Consider the following 23,496-nt stretch of genomic DNA (forward strand, 5'->3'; position numbering starts at 1 on the left):
ATTGCGTGCGAACAGAGACCTGTCGGCTTTGGGAGACGATGGATGGGTTTGAGGAAAGTTAATACTAACCCTGTCTTCTCCTTAGCACAGACAGTTAAAATCTCTCGCCGCTGTTCAGCTAGTCAAGCTCGTTACCGAGACGTGAATTGCTTAAAACCAAGTCAATGGTACTAACACATGCGTGTTAGCAATGTGAAGGCAATAGCAGCCCAGGGTTATTGAATTTCCCTTCACTAAAGCTGGCTTACCGCCAGCCGTTTCTCGCAGTCTAAGCGAAGCTGGCACTACTAATGCTGCTAGTTCTACAGCTAATGGCGTTTCTGGCCAAAATCATTCCCGTGCACACCCCGAATTTTCAGTCAATACTGAAATACTGGGTTTAATGGACTGTGCACATGATCAACAACTCTGCTGAAAATTTCAACAGAAAAGCAGGTTCCAGCTTCTCTCCTCTACCCCTGACTGCAGTAAAAGGCAAAAAATGTAAATCGCAGTTAGAAGCGTAAATCTTGACAGAAATTAATTGGTGCAAAAATGTCAGTTGCCCATCAGACCTTTTGCTGAACCTTTGGCTGATTCAACCCGGATTTTTTTTAAATGCAATGTATCTGTGTCAGCTTTTAGACTAGCAAACAAAAAGCAATGTTTCAGGTAGTATTTTAAGTATGGGTATGTTCAGAAAGTGGCATATTCTTTCCTGCAGTGAGCAATGGGGAGGAGAAATCAAAAAACCCTAAGCAGCAGCGCTAGTCAAATACTGTACAGTGGAGCTTAGCGGATCACTGACATCCTTACAACTGTCGAAAAAAATATTGGCAAACTATCACAAGGTGCATGAGCTGTAAAACAGGATGTGCTGGTGTACTAAACCTTGACAAATGGGCAGATTATCCCATGTTCCATCGTCTTGACATATTGAAACCATGTTGTCTAAGTCAGGGTAACGGATCTGGAATCCTTCATGACAGCTGATTATTAACTTATCTCCAGTCCTGTATGTCTTGTTATGAATCTCTGCATCTTCAACATGTGGAACAAGGCAATCTGTGACTTCATGAAAAAAAAAAAAATAGTAACTTCATTAAAAAAACATGGCTAGCTATTCAATAATCAAGCTCTTAAGCAAAAGTTATCAGTTAATCTAAGAAGTGCTCTGCTTAAACCATTTGGCAAACACATGCATTTCAGTAAATATGGCCTTTTCCTAGTTAACCATTGGTTACAAAGTCCATAGCACTGTAGTAGAAGCTGATGTGCTACAACAATGGATCACTCCCCCAGACTTTTTTTAAACAAACAAAATTAAGAGCGTTTAGGAAGACTGTTTTTAATTTCGCCCTTCCATTCATCACGTGTGCAAATTGCACCGCACGGTCTGACTATCCCCAAGTCCCATGCGAAGGCAGACTCCTTGACAGCACTACGGACAGGACGAAAGAAAAGATAAAATACAGATATGGCATGAGGAACACAGAAAAACTGCAGCTTTAGCAGAGAGACAGATGAAAATCAGGTACATTTACAAGGGTTTATCCAGCTCCATTCCGCAGAGTGTGTTATGAGACTGTCTTCACTTTAATCTCATTGATTCTGTTTTAAATCAGATAATTTTATGTGCCTGAATTCATATGCCTTTAGAGGGTGTGATTTTTAAGGCCCTGAGCAGCATCTCAAGTCCTTGTAGAAGACTCGACAAGGGAAGTGACTGCAAACATCTAGTGATATACAGGCAGGGGCTCTACTACCTGTCTGTGACACATGTTTTGGCCAGTCTTACATCTCACTGTATATACCAGTGCCAAAGACATCAACATAAAAATAAACCCCAGAAGACTAAAAAATAAAAGATGTTGTGGAAAGTGGAAGGAAAGGGTGAGGCAGGGTAAAAATCCCTCTGCTAATACTGAATAATTAAGAGACAAGCCAAGAGGATATGAAGGAATAGTCCAGGTGACTCAAAGTTCATCCTCTTTATAAAGGCAAAGTGAAATTAAACAGAAGAGAGGAAAAGATTAAATACTGGGAAAATGTAATCAAAATTATCTGTTTGTCTGCCAGCAGTCAATCCATGACGGAGATGCTGATAAAAGTTTCCAGGCATCAAAATCCACAAAGTATTTCAAATAAAAGCAAGACAGTAAAAATATTATAAGCCTGTTTTATGCTGAGGTTTTTTTCCCACCAACGCTTCTACCACAAGAGACAATTATCTTCATTTAGGAATGCACTATTTATTAAAAAAAAAAAAGTTTCAGACATCCCTTGAGACTTGCATAAAAGAGAAAGTTTCTGCCATTTCCATGGGTAATTCTCACTAAAGAGGAAGAGGCGACTCTGAATTTGTATTTAACAATTAATTGTGAGCATGCACAAAGTAAAGCAATAGCAACAGCTTGCTAATTTGAAGTGCAACTAGAAGCAAGATAAACTGTCATTTAGTATGGCACACGCAAACTACTAAGAGCAAACGTATTTCAGAATATATTTATTTATTTAGGCAAACTAGGAGATCAATTATTCTGAGACTCCATCACTAACTTTTACTAATACAAAGTGGAAGAATGTTGCTTCCCCAGTTAAAACATACTTTCCTTTGTACCTTCCCATTATAGGGATGTTTTCTAAAATACATTGTACTTAGCTAACTTTTAGTATGGGGCGTGGACATATGTCCTGGTTTCAGCTGGGATAGAGTTCATTTTCTTCCCAGCAGCAGGTATAGCGCCGTGTTTTGGATTTAGGATGAGAGTAATGTTGGTAACACACTGATGTTTTGGTTGTGGCTAGGCAATGCTTACACAAAATCAAGGAGGTTGGCACTGCACAAGAAGCCGGGAGGGGACACGGCCAGGCGAGCTGACTCAAACTGGCCAAAGGGATATTCCACACCATATGATGTCACGCTCAGTATAGAACTTAGGGGAAGCTGGCCAGGGGTGGGACCACAGCTCGGGAACTAGCTGGGCATCCGTCTGCAGGCAGTAAGCAACTGTGCTGTGCATCACTTGTTTTGTATATTTTATTGTTGTTGTTGTTGTTGTTGTTGTTATTATTATTACTATCATCTTCCTTTTCTGTCCTATTAAACTGTCTTTATCTCAACCCATGAGTATTACTTTTTCCCCGATTGTCTCCCCCATCCCACTGGGGGGAAAGAGTGAGCGATTGTTTTAGCTGCCTGCCAGGACAAACCACAACAACATATTATTAGTCAAAAATTCTCCCATTTCTCTTGTTACTTATAGCTCCTTGGCTGCTGCTGCTGCAGGTGCCTCCCGCTGCCTCTAACAGGAAGGGCTGACGCTCTGCCGGGAGCTCTGAGAACCTGCAGCATGACGTTTTGCTGGAATTTATTAATTTATGAATGCCCAAGTCCGAGAGGATGTGTACCCTAACAGAAGGTTATAAATGCGCTGGGCTGAGGATGCAGACATCACCTTCAAAGGCTGGACAGTTTGCTCTCTCGCTCTCTCTGGCAAGTGAATCGGCAGAGGTGGCGGCGGAGGATGCCCCGCAAGATATGCCTGACGCTAAGCCCTCAATGCTGTCACCGAGAGTCTGCCCTGGGCACCCCCGAGGATGGGATGAGATAGGTGGGGATCCTGCTCTGCCACGCAGGAGGAGGTCGGAGATGGATGCCAGAAGATAACGTCAATGAACGGCTCACTCCTGTTGCTATACAAATAAAAGAAGTGTGTATACACACACTGCAGTAAAATATGAGATTTCACTTTCAAAGCAGGGGGGATTCATTCTGTTACAATGATCTATTACAGCGGCTTCATCCCCGTTATTCCAAGTAACAGCTATAGATCAAATCATTTTCATCGGCTAGATGTTGGCAGAGAACTGCGATAAGTTGCTCGCTGTACCATCCTTCGCCTGCGACATCCTGGCTGACTTTGATAACAGGCCTATGACAAGCCCCGGCTAAAGACGAGACTGGTGGACCACAATATTACAGCTTTTTTTCCTGATGCTTTGCGAGCAAATGCCTTCCCACTGGCTGAATTTATATTGTTTAGCACTTAGTCAGGCATAAATTGCAGTAGCCGCCTCTCCGCAAACAAGTGGATTAGCTGGCACAAATTCTGCTTGGAAAAGCTGATAATAAGTGACTGGATTTTAAAATGTCCTGTCCTAGAAAATAAACTGCTTTATTCTAAGTACTTTTCAGCAAATCCGTGGAAGCAGCTAAACCATTTAAGGGAATACACAGTCTTTAACCAGCACTGAACAGCAATGGCTATGACTTAGGCTCCTTTCTGGCAGTTTACTTCTGCTTATATCTACCGTGTGAATATTAAAACGGGTCAAACAAAAGCACACCCTAGTTAGGAACACATTTCTTATCTTGCAAAGGCGCAGAGAGGTGGGGTGCAGCCACCCTCCCTCCTCCCAAGAGCACCTGGACCATAAAGGCAACTCGGAAGGAAGGTATGACCTGGACACGGTGGAGATTGCCGCTCCATCCGTGGGTACCAGCTGGCTTGGCACGGCTTGTGTCTGTGGCAGGGGAACTCTCACCCTCCAAAACTTGTCCCTGGTTCATGCTAATCCAGAAGGTGCTTGTAGGAATTGCTTGGGGAGTACTATTTGACATTGGCCAACACCATGCCAGGGACCTTTCTAACACTGTAACAGTACATGCAATTGAAGAACAGTGCCCTGGGCAGTGCTCTGGCACTGTTTTGTTTACTAGTCTGTATGTAAAGTCAAATGCAGAGCTCCAGAGCTCCCATGTGTCTCACTGGGGAGCAGTCTCTGAACTAGCCTTGACTACACCTAGCCACAACATTGACAGGCTGGAACGGAGAGGAACAGGGAGGATGAAAGGAACATCATGAAGAATGGGTTGAATGCAGGGACAGCTCATCTAGACCCTGTCCTCTTAAAAGTAAACGTTTAAAATTAAAATTGTCTCTTATTGTCTCTATGGTTAGAGCCATAGTACTGTGTTAGGAGGATGGTTCTGCAGATGGCAAACACAGCATCTCAGCGCATATTTAAATAACACTTTATTGTCTTTGCTTGTATTACAACAGTGCACAGAGACTTCGCCTAAGATCTGCGGCCATCGTGCTAAGCACAGGTTACAAACATCATACAGTGCTTGGAACCAGGCTTAAGGATCGACAACCACTGGGCAAGACAGATAAGAGATGGAGAAATAAAAACATTTCAGTCATCTCACAGATCGAGGGACAAAGGCAAAGAGAAATCAGTGCTCAACGTCATACAGGAAAACTGTAGCCAAACTATGTACTAGTCCACTACTTTTACTGCAGGTTTATCATCCCTGTCGCTGGGAGAATGAGGCACTGAGGATATCTCGAAGGTGTCCGCCTGCAGAAGCACTGGGAGAAAAGGGTACAGCTCTTCGCTTGGCTGCCATCCCCACGTACACTGTAAATTTAGATTCAATCTCATAGGAAAGAGGTAGCATTTGTTCCAAGTAGAGCAACAGTCTCAGCAGCCACATTATCACAGTGGGAGAAGATTAGATTAAAGTGTGAACAACATGACATATTGCTCTTAAACAGTAAATACAAAAATCCTACCTTAGAGCTTTGGTATTTATGTACATAACTGTATTAGAATTGATGGAAGTTACAGTCACAACATGCTGTAGTTCAACATGAGAACGTAACTCTAAGCGCACAGATTTTTGACAGGGCATTTATTGGGCACCTAGTCATGCAACTTCATTCTCATACTGACACTTAAAATCTCCCGCCTCTTAACGGGAAATGACAGACCTATAAAATCAAATTGATTGGATGATGAGCTCCAGGCAAATGTATTAGTTTTAAAATCAATTACATTCTGAAATGAGTTGCTTTGCTTCCTTTGGTAAATAGCATTCATTTGTGATTAGAGGTTGTTCTAGTAAACACATGTGACAATTAAATGTACATAACATATAGACATAAAATTATATGTAACCATCCTTAGTTGAATCCAAACTTTTGAGATTAACTTGAAATGAACTGCAGTATTGAGTGTTTTTACTGTTCAAGCTCAGCTGGCAATATCTGACATTTACATATACTGGGATGAGAGGCGTGTATAGCATACGACAGCAAACACGGCCATCAGCGCCTGCCTTAAATGGGGAAATGCAATATAAAGTTCATTTTGCCTTGTGATAGCTAATGATGAATGGTAAAACATTAACTTCTTACTTCTCCAGCAGTTGCTACAAATTTCAAATTCCTTTTTATATATCATTACAGAATTTCTGCAGCGAGGGTTTTTATGTGTGTCATTAGACAGCTGAGAATTACAAACCCTGTTATAATTCCTCCCTAACTGCTCTCCAGATGTGCCGTGTTCCTACAGTACCCACCTTCTATCACGCTCCTCTCTCATGATGCTGCTCCCAGTACACAAAAGGATCACTCTAAAAAGCACTTAAGCAAATGCTCACGGATTGCCACTGAACCTTTGCTTAGTGCTTCTCTTGAATCAGTGGTTGTATTGTGCATTGGAAAGAAGAATTAATTCTGTCATCTAATTTTTTTTCCCTATTGCTAAACCCTGGGATTGTTTTAATAATACCTGAGGTATTATTATATTGTTAATCAGGAAAGTACTTAAGCACTTGTTTCACTAAATCCTAAATCAGGGTCCTACTCTTCAGTCCAAATAATAAAAAGCATTTTTGCGTATGCCTAATTTTGAGCACAGAACTTTAACAAGACTAATCACATAATTACAGTTATGCTGAAGCTTAAGTGCTTTGCTTGATCAGAGCACTGGCTTGCAATCCTTTTTAAGTGTTCTGTGCTGTAAAGTAACGATTATCTCTCAAGCAACTATTGTCACGTCATCCATCACAGTCTCATCTTCCGATTTCTTTCTTTTTTTTAAAAACACCCGGCTCAAGTGTTAATCACACTGACATCAGTGACAGTTTTGCTGCCGATGGCACTGTGATCAGAAACTTCCTCCACAGGTTTCCACTGGACTCGGGGGCCTGGGAAAAGGTTTGAATATTCAACAAAACATGTTAATGCTCATTTTAACAACTGCAGTGGGTGATACAGGTATTATTTCAAAGATGCATATCAAAATTCCCAGAAGCTGCCTGCACTGGTTAAGAAAACAGACTTTCCAAGCATTATAGCATTTTCTGGTAGTTCGAATACCCAGCACAGACATATGCTGCTGTCACTCTACATGTCTTTTTTTCTTAAATAACGATGAGAGACAAGGGCACTTATGAAAGGTGGCCGTAAGAGGAGAGGGCGTGAATTTCATACACACATTATTTTTAAAGGCATCAGGTTGTTTCTTTGCAGCTGCCCCACGCCATCATTACGACCAGGTGTTACTGGCCCCCATTGCCTTTACGTTCCACCCATCAGCTGTGGCCTCAGCGCACGTCATGGGCCAGCTCACGACTGCGCCCCTCCCGACCCCATAGCCCGTGGCATCGCACATCTCCCGGAGTCCGTATTTTACCAAGACCTCCCCTGCCAAGGGCAGCGCCCTGATAGACCACGGACTACGTACCAGCTGCCTCTGGCTACCCTCGCCAATACCTCACGCGCCGCTAACCAGCCCTCTGGTTAGGGTTGTTCCCTTCACCAGCCCCTCTGGCCCCTCCTGTGGCAGCCCTGTCCTGGCGCGGGACTCTCATGGCCACCCGCCCACCAGCATAAACAAATCCGTGCAGTTTTTATACACGCTGAGTGACGCGTGATCCTATGTAGTAAGCACGCTTATGAGCCGCGTAAGTCTTCGACTACTTTTGAACGAAGTGCGTATGTTCATCTGATTTTAAATGATGGAAGGCATCGTGAAATGGAATTATCTTGCTCCACCTTGAAGACAACGAGGCAACGGCTAATGACTTCAGTGGAGAAGTCACAACAGTAAAATGTACACACTTGATTTAACTAACACTTTTCACAGCTGCTGATTTTAGCAGCTCTGTTGACCAAAAATAAATCAACGAAAAGAACAAGTTCCATCTTTAATATACTTGGTGAAACAAATCGTTTGTGCTGCTTGGATCTACTTTGGCCAAAATTTACATTTATGATATTCGATTTAATCCTGCCTCTATCTAACTCTTAGAAGAAGAAAGTAATTTAATGTCCTAATTATTTAAACCCAAATACAATTTCAAAAATGCAATACAATAAAAATAAATTGGTTTATGCCATAATAGTCTGAATTGAGTAATCTCAAAGTAAACTTCTACTGTGACTTTAAACTTCTGCAGCCCATGCGTATTTGATTTTCCTACCTGAATCATGCACGTGTCATAAAATATCATTGTTTAAAACCCCCAATTAGCAGGAGCAGTAGAATTGGAAATTCATCATATTTGCCTAGTAAAATATTACAGAAAGGAGTATTAAGTGGGCAGCTTTAATAAATAGTTACAAATAGTTTACTTCTACTGGAGGTTGATTTTTCTCTCTGCATCAATTTGTGACTAGTAAAAAGGAGAAATGTATTATCTTCTTCAGATTTCTTTATGTCCCTTTCAACACATGCATGCGTGCACACACACAACCTCTCACGGTATAAATTCAGCTGATACATGGGGATTATGGGTGGGATGGATGGGAAGCTAAAGTATGTATCAGATAAGACACAGTGAAACGGACTCCAGTCTTTTGTGTTTTGTGCTGAGACACACGGACATGGTACACGGACAAGTGAGAAGAACTGACACTGGTGAACTGCTTTAAGAAAACTGACTTACCTTCTTGTAGGCACACAGGTTTATCACTTGGTTTCCAGCTCAGGGAGCCATTAAAGTGTCTCACGCAAAGTTTTTTTGAAGTACCATTAAGCCTGTATCCTTCTTGGCAATGAAACCGGACTACCACACTTTCAAAGAAAACACCTGCACTGGGTGTCTTGTATCCATGTTCGGGAGCTCCAGGATCAGCACAAGCATGTAGGTCATCAAACCCTATGTCAGACAAAGATACAAACTGTGTTCATTTACTTCTCACGCAGCTGTCGTCGTGCTTTTTCTAAGTTTTTCCATTTGACATTTAATTTTCATGGGGGCCTTACATCATCCATTAATGACCACCAGCGACCCTACTTGGGTATCGGGTACTACAGACTCAGGAGAGGACCAGCGGAAATACTCAGGTGACAGAAATACTCCTGTCTTGTCGTGCAGCTGCTGAAGAAGCAAAGTCAACCACACTCCTCAGTAGCTGACCTGTATAAAAATAAAGCACTTGACCCAACCTACCTGTGGGGATTGCACGGTAATGTATCTGTAATTACTCTTGGGGACTATGGGATTTTGGAGGTCTGGTACGGTCACTGAAAGGAATAATAATGTGTCAGAAGCTGAGAGGAAGAAGAAATAAAGAAAAGGGCATGAAGTCTAACTGCCATCCAAAGACGTAGTAACGGATAAAAGAAGACGAGCTGCTAGGTACAGGGAGGTTAAGAGCTGGGAGGGAGCTCCACCACAGGGAAAAGGGACACTAGATGTGTCCCTTTCGGATGCATGTGATCCCCCTATCACGTTGGCTTGGTGGTCCTACCAAATTCTTAAAACGCTGTTATGGGAGCGCTGTATTACTGCATTGACGCCAGAAGGGAGTTTGTAAAGCCCTTTACTTCACGAAATTAACTGTAAAATAACAAACAAAACCCCAACAGTTGCAATCATAAAATGTGACTGTTTATCACTTTATCAAACTCATTTCAATGCCATTTGCATAAACGGAAGCTTTTTTTTACTGCAAAGCAACAAAGGTTTAGTGCAGCACTTAACAAGTACTGCATACTGAAAGAGCAAATGGCTTTGGAACAGGAACAGCAGGGGGGCAATTAATGCTGGTGGGAGGGACGCCTGGAAAATTTGAAAACCATCGCATTGTAGCTTTAACGTTTTGAGTTTAAAAGAATAGTATCAGAGAGCCTTAGCTACTTCCTGCATAAGTATGAAGTGCCTCTGCGGTACAGTCAGAGAGAAGGAAGATATTACAGTAGAAGACTTTCCAAAATAAATCTCCATTTCCCGAGGCCCAATCATTCCCTCCACCGAAGGGCTCGGTGTGAGGCTGTGGCAGCCAAACGGAGAGCGCCGAAGGTGGTAAGGGGTTCTTGCATTTGAACACTGAATTCCTCCCTTCAGTCCCCTGGCTGAAGGCTGCCAGTGGAGAAGAGAAGAAGCACACGCCGAGCCACCGTGTTGTATGTCCAACTACCCGCTCCTGCTAGCAGAGGCAGGGCACGCCGTGGGGTCACCAGAGAAAATTATGTTTTCCTGACTCCATACATGGCTGATTTTACGTGAGTCCAGGTCACTGCGCTGAACTCCCCCACCAAGCTACAATTTCCAGGAGATGACCCGACCCCCGGAACCCAGCCCGGATAACTATGTGACATGCGTGCCGGAGAGAGCCATCACCGACACCCAGGATCTGCCCCTCTGCAGTGCTCCGACACCTGAGATGTCACCAGTGCCCCCTCCCTTTGCACTGCTGAAGCGGCACAAGAGCAGCAGAGCATCTTGCTCTTAGGTGGTTTTACTCCTCTGCCCAGTGAAGTTTATCGTGGGATCTGAAGGGTCAGTGCAGTAGCCAAGTCAAAGAAATCTCTGAACTTCACGGGTGCTCGTCTGCCACATTGCCCAAGACTCTCTATCATTTGCTAACATGACGAACGAGGAGAAGTACACTCATTATGTTCATGGGATTACACACTGCAGGCAATACTTAATAATAGAGAAGGGCTGTCCATTTTTACTGGAGATTAAAAAGAAGCTTCTTATGCTTCAGGCAACAAACCCACATCCTTCAATAAAGTCAGTGATGATCTTAATTATTTTCCATTAAACCAAGGGTTAACATGACATTTAGCTCAATTTGTTACTTTGGTAATCTCAGAATTTGCAGTCAAGCAAGGAATATTATAACCTACCTTGAAATATGTGTCCTTTCTTACTAGCTGCATCAGGGAAAAGTACACAACTGCCTACTACTATGCCTCTGCAACAACAGAAAAAAGAAAGGTGCTGAGGTCACATACAATTTTCCTGGTAAAAAAATGAGCCAAGGTCATTTCTCAGTTTTCATTAACTCAAATATGCAAAGTTAGAGATTTTTGGGAGCGTCAGCATAAAACCCAACACAGAAGGCAAGAATGGTTTTTTTCCCTAGTGCAGCCTAATTCTGTGACCCTACCACCACTTTTCTGGTGACCTTTCACAAGCAAGGATTTTCGTTCCTCCTAGGGATTGTTTTGCTGTAGGTTGATCTCTTAGATTCTTTTTCTCGAGTGCAGTTTGTGAGCAGACAAATCCATCCCCAAGGGAAATTCCCAAGAAGGAACTTGAACACCAATGGAAAAACTGAATTATGTACCCTCTAGTTTCTACAAAGCCAGTAGCCAACTGTTATTCAGCTACTGAATAAGAGATGACACATGGAATCAGCACAGGATCACTGCTTCCGTGCAGCATTTCCATTGCTTGTTCCTGAAGCGAGGAAGAAGGAAAAAGCCTCAGGGAATAGCCAGTTAGGTAGATTACAGCTGCAATACAGTAACTTCTCATGGTAAGATGATAAAGGCAAAGGAAACAAACCCCCAGTCCCATCTTTTCTCCATAGGCATCAACAGTAGACTTGACCCAAATCTCAGTCCTACTAAAATCAGTGGATGTCACTTGTGTGGCAAGCTTCTTTTAGAAGATGCATATGATCCAGGCAGAAAGCAGTGAAGCCAGCACTGTGCCACCCCTTCCTGTGCTTTGGCAAGAGAAGGAGGCAAGGACACGTGTGAAGGAGGTACAGCGAGGCTGGCCGCTGCGCTGAGGATCTCCAAGTGCGCAGAGGGCACCACAGGTGTTTTGAAGGGGCCAATACAATCTAGAGAAGCCAGGAACTGCTCTGATTTTCACCAGGGTTGCTCCTCTCTTGCACAAAGAGGTGTACCGAGTATTTCAACAGCTTATTTAGCTGAGAGCAAAGTCGACCAGCCTTTTCCAATTTAAGTATGAAACTTCTGGTACAATATTCGACAACAGTAATGCTGAAACATCCCTGAGAATTGCCATCTTCTAGTTGTCCTTAATGATATCAGACTCAGACCCTTTTCGTAGCCTTTTCATATAATCTCATCTAATTAAGCTCCACTCTATCAGAAATGAGTAAATGCATGCCTTCAGTGAAATACAGCTTGGTAAGTTGTCTTTTTTTCTTACAATTTTTAGTTTCTTTCATTTTTCAAAGCTATGCATTTAAGAGCAGCTACTCAAAGTTGTGCACACAGTATTTTTATAATGGCAGGAGTAATCTCAAGTTATAGATGGGGCATCTTTTGCTTTGGTCTCTTTAGAACCTGATGAAACCAGTTTTCAGCCAGAGCCGCAAGATAAGTCTTTGGAAAGAACCATAAAAGTTACATAAATGGGAAAGCAAATCTTTTGGTTATAATAGAAAGGTGTTATCCTGCAGGAAAGAGTATATCAAATGAGATAAAAATAACTTACAACTACAATGGATTCTGTTTCTTTAGAAACCCTTCAATGAGTCTTTGGGGAAAAGAATGAAATTTTACTTTGACTACTGGACTTTTTCTGACGGTTACAAAGAGGGAAGGGGCAATCATTAGCACCTACTAGGAAAAACTATACAACATACTTGTCAAATAAAGCAGTAAATTGTCATGTAATCTATATAGTAAAAATTTAGTAAGGTCAGCAGCCATCATCTTAACACTGTATCACTAGCAGCAACTTTATGGGACGTTATTGTATGGCTTTAAATCCCGAAAGACTACACAATTAATGCTGGAACTGATTATTTCAGTAATCAAAATAGCTTAACATTTAGTCTAAGTTGCAGACATCCTGTATCCTGGCACCTTTAAGGAATGTTGTGTAAAATATAATGAGCAATAATACCTTCTGATGAGGTTAATGAGTGCATAAGGTCATCATCACCAATAAAACATGCAGTTGATACAGAATATATTTTGGTTGTAGTATTTACCATATTTCTACTGTTGGACCAACAGGAGGCCATCAGAAAATAGCAATGATCTTAACCCGGACAAAACACAAGCAGTTTATATGGGTTCCTATCTTACCTAAATTGCTTCGTATTGTCAGTCAGATAAAAATGATGTCAAATTCATCAGAAGACTGAAAAACAAGCAATGCCGTCCTTGGGGTATAAAATGAACCATTATAATTCATTTGAACGGACTGTATTTCTAGAATTCTGCATTACATGTTCTCAAACTTATAATGATTCATCTCATCCCCGATGAAAAGCTTGAAATATTGGAAGCCAGGGGAAAATTACCTATTTGTGATAACAAGAAATCACGATAGCCACAACTGAACTTCAACCATGCCTGAAAAAAGGCAGGAGGAAGAATCCCTTAGCTCTTCCCATCATCCTCTATTTCTCCGCACCTTTTTCTCAGTTTCCTCTCTTGTTTTCCTTGTTTCCCTCCTCCCTCACCTCCGTATCTTACAGCTCCTTGTAAATTCATGGTGCTGGCGAGGTGATTTCTAATCGAGATTTGATGGACTTCTTTGTCTCTAAAACCGCTATATAGCATTTCGCTGACACACCGCTGATGCATGTTAGCTCAGAAATGGCTGCACTCGTTCTTGAACAGAGACATCACTCTCGTTCCAGTTTGTTACATACACGCAGTGAAGGAAAAGCAAGATATAATGCGTAAAAGCAACATATAATGCATAATAATATTCAAGAGAGAGAGTATTTTCAGTGTTTGTCTTCAGCACGACGGAGAACGGGCTTCTCGTACTGCAACGCCTGTGTTTGGGTTCACTAAATCAGCAAGTCCTTTCTGTCTCAGTCAGGGGTAGAGGGAGGCAGAAGCTTTGCAGCCTGTGGCGGGACCAGACTGCCTGCATGCACATTTTATAAGGAGTCTGTAAACACTGCAGGAGCAGGTTATCTTAGGCCAGCTCTCAGTAAAAAGCCGTATTAGGACTAAAGCAGAAGGGCCACAAGTGCAAACACGCCGAGGGCTTGCTTGTCTTCTACAAAGGAAAAGTCCCTTAAGAGTTTCTGCCCTGTTTCTGTGAAAGCCAGGCAGGCACAGCATTTTTGTGCCTTCGGCTGTTTATGCTTCCTCGCTGTTCATGACGTTAATTGAACTATCCGCATACCCCTGTAACAAGAAAAGGAAGGATGTGCTTCGATTAGCATCTAGCCTTGGAAGTGAAATGAAATTATAAACCTGTGATTTCATTAGTGAAATGCCTGCTAAAATCTAAACTCTCTTTAATCCCTTAAGGGTCACTAATGCTTAAGCTTCCCTGAGACTTCAGCAGCTTTGTAAAAACCCTGCCCTGTTTAAGATGTGAATCACAACCTCCCTTGCCATCCTTGCAGAACATACTCCCAACTCCCAGCGCTGTTGGATATCCCTCCTCACTCGGCTGAGCCTTATCCAGGGCAGCCTAACAAGCCACTGGAAGAAAGGGAGAAGTTCAAATTACTTTGTAGGAGAAACAAAACAGCAAATAGGACCTCCAGGGGGTGGGTACTTAAGCCACAAGCTGATCTATAAAATCAAGAACATTAAGCTCCATTCTCCTTCATATAACCCAGGAGCGTCATAGCAGAAAAATAAGACAATCAGCATGCAACGCAGTTCATGAGCACCAAAACCACCCATCTGCAATAAAAAAATGAACATGCAAGCCCTGCACGAAGGGCAATGGGCTCCAAGAGAGGCAACTGATCATTCAAAAGGCTGAAAGGTTGCCTCATTTGCAATTCCCCATTTTTTCTTATCTTTCTTATATTTCATGCCCCCTTCTCCTCCAACCCAAACCCCCCAAGCCAACTCACCACCCGCCCTTGCACCCTCCCATTAAGACCTCCATGCTCCCAAATCTTGCCCACCACCGTGCTCACCACCTCACCTTCTCCTCTTCTCAGTGTGCGCTTGGAAAGGAGCAGTCACTCGAGATGCTCCTAAGAGCGATGGTCAGCTCAACCTTGAAATCCCTACTCAGGCGTGACAAGTCCCTTGGGCACTTCGGCACTAAATCAAACTGACACCTCCCTGGAAAGCTTAAGGATTGCTGCTCCCCCCTCCCAGAGAGGGCACAGGGGAGGGAACGTGAGGAGCCGTAAGCAGGACAAAGCTTTGCCCATGGTGGGCAAAAGGGACCTTCCAGGAGCCACACTGGAGCTGCTTCTGCCTGGGAACCTCACCAGGGAGAAAGGGAGAAAAGCCGCAGCATCAGCAGGGCAGGTTCAAGGTCCCTGCACAGGTGGCTGCAGATGTAACATCAGCATCTTTATTCCACGGGTCACGTCTCCAGTTAGTGACTCCCACCACCACACCCCGGCTGGTGCTTCACCAGTGTCATGCAGCAGGGAACAAGCTGAATTTTCTACCCAGAGAGGTGATCACCATTTTAAATTTTGAATGGGAACCTTGATACAGGACTCTCATTACCTCGACATTAGGCTAGCACGGGAGGAAAAAACACTTAAAATGGCTGGAAAAGGAAGATGGTTTAGAATACAATCAGCGGAGCACTTCAGTAAACTCACAGCCAACTAAAAAGATGCATTTGTTTCTTCTCGAAAATGAGTTTCTTATAATTGACTTCTTAAACAGCACAGGCCTGTCCCTTTAATCGTAACTTCTCACACTTAATATAGCTTTGTCTTCTTTGTAAATAAGCCATTTAATTTATAATGCAAGAAGCACTTGTTGCTTCCCGCCTTTTGTGATCCAACGAGTCTGGCTGCATAATTTATGAAACTTTATCAAATGTCATGTGCGACTGTGTGATCCTCTGAACCCACCATCACTTACATGAAAAACAAAAGCAGAAAGTGAATCTGCTGGTGGTTCTGCTGACAGAGCTCAGTTCTTCCATGTTTTTATCACAGAAAGTTACCATGGCTATCTTGGGGTATGATTCAGGGTGAAAAAAAGCCAATTTATCACACAAGAAATCCCACAACCTCCTCCCAGTTCCTAAACGTTTAAACGGGATATTTAGTTTGTGAACAAAGGCATTGGAAATGATAATACTTGCACGCTGGGGCCTAAACTGAGGCCAGTTCAAATCAAGCATAAAGGCAGAAATAACTAAAAACCTAAAGCCAGAGTTTGTTCAGCTTTCTGCAAATATAAGGTGAATATTTTCTTCATTTCCATTTATTCAGCTAGTTCAGTTTAATGACTAGTTCTATTCAAGCTGCAAACTACCAGGAATTAAAACAGTATAAAACAATGTGGGGTTTTTTTTTTTATTCTGTGAAAAAGAAGCAGGTAAGAATAAATGACTTCTTCAATTTCCTTGTTACAGATAATACTTCATGTTTCTAAGTGAATTTAAAATATAAAATGTGCTTAGATTTATTTTTATGCATATTTTTTTATACTTAAGGTAATTCTAACTACTTAAAAATAGTTCTTCTTTAACATGGTAGTTCCACGCTTCTTATCTGTGAATTCTAGTTGCAGACAAATGCACTTTGACATAGATGACGAGTTTTTGAAACAAGCTAATTAAAAAAAAAAAATCAAATGACATCTTCTACCATAACAAAAACAAGGATGCAGTAAATGCGCATGAAGCTTTACATATGCTTCAATAAATGGGCACATACCTAACACATCCTCCTGTACCTTATGCTTATACGGCACTGTAATAAAGATATTTGCCAACATGTGCTTGTTGACTGGTGACCCATAAGAGTCATCGTAAGTAATTAAATATGTACAAATCCAAAATATAAAATATTAATATGTCATTTATGAAAAGATATCCTTTTTTACTGATTTAAATAAGTAAGCTCATTACTTTTCTTTAAATCAACCAACCCTACTTGTATTTTCATCCTCATATGTACCATTTCATATATTATATGTCTAAGGATTTCATTAGAGTTGCAATATTGTCGATGTGGGAATCCAGCCTTAGGTCACTAAACAGGATTAATAACAACACAGAAAGCTACTAATAAAAAAGTGCCAAATAAAATAAAACTATACTCCCATAATTTCAAGAATGTTATGGGCCTGCTGTGTTTTTAAAAAGCAGTATCTAAGTATTGTTGTTTATCTGTCCCATATTTTTAGCACTCCCAAAAAAATTAATTACCGTTACCAAGAGTTAGTTTAAACATTTTTAGTCTAGACAGGCATCCCTTAGGAAATATAGCAAAAAAAAGAACCCCATAAAAATGAATCATGAGCTAGTTACTATAGTAATATTTCTTCTAGGCCAATAGCATATAATATTATTCATCATAGCAAATCCAAAGTAATGAAATGTCACACTGTTCAGCAGAGATCCTTGTTTCTATAAGATGCAGGAATCAAATACTCAGAGGTATGAGTTGGGGGTTTGGTGTTTATGCTCTACTCAACTACAGACTTCCCTAGATAATGCTGTATTTTTATTGCACACAACAGTATGGTAATCCAACAATTTTGGCTTTTCAGGTGTGCTATAGAAATTGATTTTATACTTTCCCAAGAACAGGCAGAATTGGATATAGGGACAATCAGGATTAATGTGTGAATATTATAATATTAAACTTTTAAATAAAGTGCACACCAGAGAAGAGTGAGAGACAAGGGATTTAAAAAGCTGGTACATACTTAAAGCAGGAGAGCAGACAGACACTGTTTCCAGCTTTTGCACTTGATTCCTTATCACAAATCCTCTGATGCTTCTGGATACTCTGACAGCTCTTACGCCCTACAGTGATTTTTCTCTCTATCCACCTACCCGTGAAACCGTGACCTTTCCTCTTAGACGGGGACCTCGTCGCAGCCATCCACCTCAGTTTTCTCTTAGGTGGCACTGATAATGAAGCATTATTATCATACCACAATGCTTTTTACTTAAATTACTCATTTAAAACGCTCTGTCCTGTGAGTTATTCTGCCCATAATGAAAAGATTGGGAAAATCAGTAGGAGGTTAAGATGAAGAGGAAGCATATTTTTTTCCTTTCTTTTTGATCCATAATTGTGTGCAATTTAATCCCTCAATACAGAGTGAAAGCTCCCCTAAAATTTGTTCTGTTTAAACAGCTGGTCAGGAGTGGGGCTGTAACAGCAGATAATCCAGTTGCAGGGTTGTCTTCACTGAAAATCCTCGTGTGCCCACTTCCCTGATGCAGTCCTACCCGAGGACCTCCCAACGGCTGAAAAAACGATGGCAGGCTGCTCGCAGCATCAGAACAAGCAAGGCAAGGAGCAAAGTCACGGAAGAGCTAGCGAGCGAGATGGAAAGATCTGTAATTAAAACACTGTGCCAGTACAGAGCCATAATTTTTAACCCCTTTAAAAAAAAAAAAAAAAAATCCAGAAAAATGTCAATGGCAAATGTCACTGGCACACTCTTAAATTTTTGCAGCATCATAAAAAAATAATCGGTGTGTAAAGTCCCCTCTGGCCCAGTATTTCCCCTTCCAACACAATCTGTTTCCTCTCTAGCCAGTTTCCTACCAAGTCTGCAATTCTTCTATTAATCCAGATCTTCACATATACTTTCTCTGGTGGCAGTTTACGAAAGTCAAGATAGACGATATCTGCTGCATTTCCCTTCCCTGGGAAACCAGCTGTCGTCTCAGGAGATTAACAGATTAGTCTGACACAATCTTTCTTTAATACATCTATGCTTTATTTTATATCATACCTCCAAGACTTTTAATCTCTCTACCTTAAAAAAATTCTAAAATCTTGTGAATTATTGAAGTGAGAGAACCAAGTCCCCCGATTGCCCAGATCATGGGGTTTCCTCTTCTTTTTTTTCTTTAATCTGTGGGTTTTACAGATAGCGTCTTAGGGCGCTACTGGAAGCTGCTCCCTTTCAGTTACGGATATGGTGGTGAACTTACGCACGAGAGGAGAAAGCTGAGGACAGAAGAGAAACTGGAGCGGGAACAGCGGGAGCGACTTGGCAACGGTAGAGAGATGGGATGTAGCGACATACGAAAATGTGTTAGCCTGGGAGCTGACTGACAGCTGTCTGGATGGCGATACCACCAGAAGAGAAGAGAGAAGGAGACGGGAACACAAGGAGCCCTACAGGGTTCGCAGTAGGTTAAAACGGGGAGCTGGAGAGGGACGAGAGGGAAGAGGGGGGAAACCCTCAGTCCCAGGCAGCAGAGCTGAGAGGACGGGCAGCGCCCAAAACAAGAACACGGCATCAGCGCCAGGAAGATGCCTGGGAGGACAGTTTTGGATGCTGGCAATACACTGTGAGAGCTTTCCCAAGGGGTAATGGCTTATCCTTTTGGACCAGAAGAACCTCATTTTTTTATTTCTTTTTTTTCTGCTGACACCTCTAAAAACTACAGACTCCATAATGTACTCTGCATTGACAACACTGAAGTTGAGACTGTCAGATAAAATCTAATACACTTTATATAATATATACACATCGCTATTAGTCAGTTGAAAGATTGAGAGTTATGGCATTCATGTGCACAGATAATAGGTAATGCTGAGCTACCTGATGCTCAAAATATTTTCATAAAAGCCAATCTGAAAATCACATATACTGGTTAAATTTAAAGACTATGGGCTTTTGTTCTTCAGAAAGTACTCACATCCCTACCTATCATGAAAATAGATTCTCATCATTTTGAAGGACTACAGGAAGAATAAGCTGTTACTAAATTTTTTCTGGTACTGTAAGTTGATTAGCTGGGAGCCAGGAAAGGTCTAGAACTAGCAAAGGGAGAGTTCTTTGTTCTTACTCAAGGGACAAGAGTTTTAAGCACATAAACAAGCAATTTATTTAAAATTTATTTTTCTTAATAGGGATTAATTTGAGGATTTTTGCAGCTTCTCTTTCCCCAGAGTGTTAAATGGTTCTTTTTCAGAGCAACAGCTGCAGCAAACCTAGTTAAAATAAAAAGCAGGCGGTACACAGATCCATACATATGCTTTGCGAGAAACAGGCAGCATATCCAGATTTATATGTGTGCCAGTCCCCTAGGATGTCATAATTGTGTTTGTTCTTTTAATAACTTTAGGCTCCAGTGATCAGAATAAAAATTCTATGCTGAAGCTAATGCTTCATCCTTAGTTCACCTCGCCACCCCAAATTGTATAGTAAGCAGACTTAAATAAATGCAGGAGTCTGGCTCCCTCCTTACACCATAGACTCCAGCCACGCACATAATGGGTTGCCTGATTTAATTCAGGGCCTCTCTTTTCAAATCTTACTTTGTTTTTACAAAATATTTGGCTCAGCCATTTCTTTTTATAACTGCACAGATTTTCGAGCCTGCCTTCCAGTGTTCAGTGAATTGCAGACTCCACTGATACAAGCAACACATCAAGCTTCCTGACTTGCAAGAGCAGTTGGGTTATTTAGACAATTACGCTCTTCCTAATTATTATATCTACAATTTACATCTACAGCCTCTTTCTATAAATGTAGCCCAAAATACTGAGTTAGTTAAGCAGCTTATTAAGTAGGCATGGCCTTTCAGTAGCTATTGTGACTACAGCATGCCAGTACTAATCTTATGATTATAAATGATGTTTTACTCCTATAACTCGACTACAGATTACCTTATAATGAAGACAGGCATATATATTACAGTTCACACGAGGGGCACTGAGACAACGGAAGTAGGTCATAACAGCATGAGCTAATGACATAGTGGTGAGTAGCAAGCCAAACCCCAATCAGTCAGTACCTGGGTGCCTAAATATACTGCCACTTTCCGTTTCTGACCACCTTAGACAAACTTTTTTTCATCATCTGACACCATCTTGAACCTCATTTGAGACTAGAGATGAACTGCTTTAGGAAGGTCAGGCAATTCTTACAGGCCTTGGTGGATTAGGCAAGACAATTTTGTTATGCACAAAATTCATGTGTATTTTTTGCTCCAATAACTCAAACCCAGTGTCACAATAAAACTGAGAACTTGGCTGTTGATAATGCTGGTGAAAGAAGAACATTGATACGGTGCCTGCACCAGTTCCCTGACCATTACACTATCTCATGCCTTTGCTCTTCATGACTACAAGTTTTACTGTCCTCCTGAGAACAATAACGACCCTTTCTTTCCCTATCTCCTCTATCCTCACTCAGCTTTCTTCTGTGGCTCTGTTGGGTGTCACTTTCCAAAAATCTCTCTTAAAATCTTTTCTTTTCTTCCTTCCCATTCACCTGATGGGAGTCACCCACCATGACTTGGCATCTAGTGTTTGGTCCCAAAACTGCCCTTCTAGAGATGCCTCGAATCCCATGTCTCCTCGCTATTCCCAGTAATGTCTCTGCTCTTGTGTAAGTCTCTGCCAGGACTCTGAGGACATTGATAGGCCTTAACGGCACTGACTGGCCTCACCTGGAACCCCTACCCACACCCTCTGCCCATGGCCCAGGAGCTCCAGGTAGCTCAGCCCTGGGCTCTGCTGTAGGTGTGCCTGTCTCCAGCCCTGTCTCTGGCCCCATCTTCTGGGTGGACCTTGGACCCATGTTGTAGCCTTATCTCCTGCTTCTCTGACTGGGTGGGCCCTGGACCTGGTTCATACCATGGCTGTGTCTGGGGCTGTCGATGGAACTCATTACCAGCACTACATTCTCCCCAGGATATATACTTTTGGCTGCTTTTTTTTTTTTTTTCCCCTCAGGCTTGAATTTATCTTTTTATGACACCTCCCTATCCTCCCATTTTTCCCCATTCACATCCAGTAGTCTTTTAAATCTGTTCTCAAAACCCCACTTATTTCATTTATTCTTTGCCAGGCTGAGCTGCCTTCCACTTTGAGAGTTGTTCTCCATGAGGCCTTTGAGTTTAGGCTATAAAATCCAAAGACAAGAAAGCATTTTACCACACTTGGTGGTCTCTTACATAGTCTGCCCTAACTGTGGCATGAAAATTTTCATCTTTTAATTAATTTTTTGCGTTCCTGGAAAAACTCCACAGGTACCTTCTGGAATTTCTTCACCTGCAATTGATTTTCTGTGAATATGTCGCTGTACTTAAAAACAGAGGGACTGCCGTTGATCTGATCTGTCTTATTGTTAAGAAATACTTGTTCCCAGTATGAAAAGAAGTATCTCTGCTCCTGATTTCTGACTCAAGCCATTCCGTAGCCCACCTACTGCTCACCAAAGATGCTTCAGTCATCACACACCAGGCAGGAGTGACCTCCACAGGCAGTTACGAGTTCCCACACTGAGGTATTGCTGTATGGTGTGAAGCGTATTGCTTGACCTAAAGATCTTTCCCACTCACAAAACATGCCTGTCCTCCACACGTTTAGACCTACTGCTCTCATAAAATGCAGCATCTTGTGCCCTACCAGCATCATGTTGAAACTAGGCAAGGTTATAGGAATGATAACTTCATATTGTTTTGTTAAAGTTAAGATTAAATGAAAGGCTAAAGGACATATATACAATAGTGTAAAGGGATAAATGCCAACCTCATGTTTAGTAGCTGTCTTAACATGGGACAGGCAACCTCCCCCTTAGCCCAGATATTACTCAGCCTTGAAGAGAAGGACCAATGTCACTTATTATCCCTTGTCAAAGCAGTCTCCCAGAGGAGCAACCTGAATGTTTTGCTATGCTAGGATTAGGCTTGACGCAGTCAGCACAACTCTGTGTACCCCGTGTGCGGCTCAGAAAGAAGCTGCAACGAAGGACAGAGCCTACACACCACATGCACACATATATGTTCACATACATAAACATGCCCTTTAGCTTCACTCGAAACAGAGGGTTGAAGGATTCTTCTAGGGACCTCACCCTTCTTCCTGCCTAGCTAATTCATTTATATTGCAAGTTTAAACTCAGTTAAAAAGGGACTTTCTTGGAAAAAATGCCAACAAGGCAATGATGTTATCCATTGTGCCTGAGTCTCCGAGGGAAATACAAAAGCTAAGTTCCTCTTGCACATCCAGCACTTCATAAAACAATCCACTCTATAGCTTACTTGATGCCTTACTAGACATAATGCCTATCTTAATGAAAATAACTACATATACATATGTCCTTGTGCAAGTTATGCATACAGTACACCACATACATAAGCCTAATTGGAAACAGAGTGAAGATGGAGGTAAAATGACTGTATCATCTCATGGAAAAATCGAGGAAACTGCTCTTCTTAAAGCCTCCGTAGGCATTTCTGGCTTGAAACACCTCAGCTTTCTCTTAGGAGGCAAGGGATGCTGTCTCAACTTTATCAGCTGTTCTACATGGTATGGAGGAAGTATAAGAACAGATACTCCAAACTGGGATGAATTCAGCATTTTTAAAAATTCATTTAATTGATAATCAGGTAAACTTAATCTGGTGCCAAAAACCACACCTTGTTACACTTGCTTTTGAAATACATACCCAAACAAGGGAGGAAATTGGTTTAGTGTGATTTATAACAGTAATGAAGAGTGATATTCTTTTTTGGTAATGACATTGTGCGACACGTTTTCTTTTGGGAGTAAGCTTCTGAAGTATTTTAATCTGTCTCATCCACTGTTACAGACTTCAGCAAAACTGTGA

At 41.8% G+C, this 23,496-nt stretch overlaps 1 protein-coding gene across 3 annotated transcripts in view; it reads right to left on the reverse strand.

The window, feature by feature from the left end:
• Nucleotides 1–23,496, reverse strand: part of SUSD4 (sushi domain containing 4) — a 73,744-nt gene that overhangs the window by 21,866 nt on the left and 28,382 nt on the right. For all 3 annotated transcript variants that reach the window (XM_075749333.1, XM_075749331.1, XM_075749332.1), the window contains exons 3-4: nt 8,723–8,935; nt 871–1,050 (exon numbers count right to left, since the gene is read on the reverse strand). In XM_075749333.1, the coding sequence (XP_075605448.1) occupies nt 871–1,050; nt 8,723–8,935 (393 nt within the window). The remainder of the gene's footprint in view (nt 1–870; nt 1,051–8,722; nt 8,936–23,496) is intronic.

This window comes from Balearica regulorum, chromosome 3 (assembly GCF_011004875.1).
Source record: "Balearica regulorum gibbericeps isolate bBalReg1 chromosome 3, bBalReg1.pri, whole genome shotgun sequence".
NCBI classification, from domain to species: Eukaryota; Metazoa; Chordata; class Aves; order Gruiformes; family Gruidae; genus Balearica; species Balearica regulorum.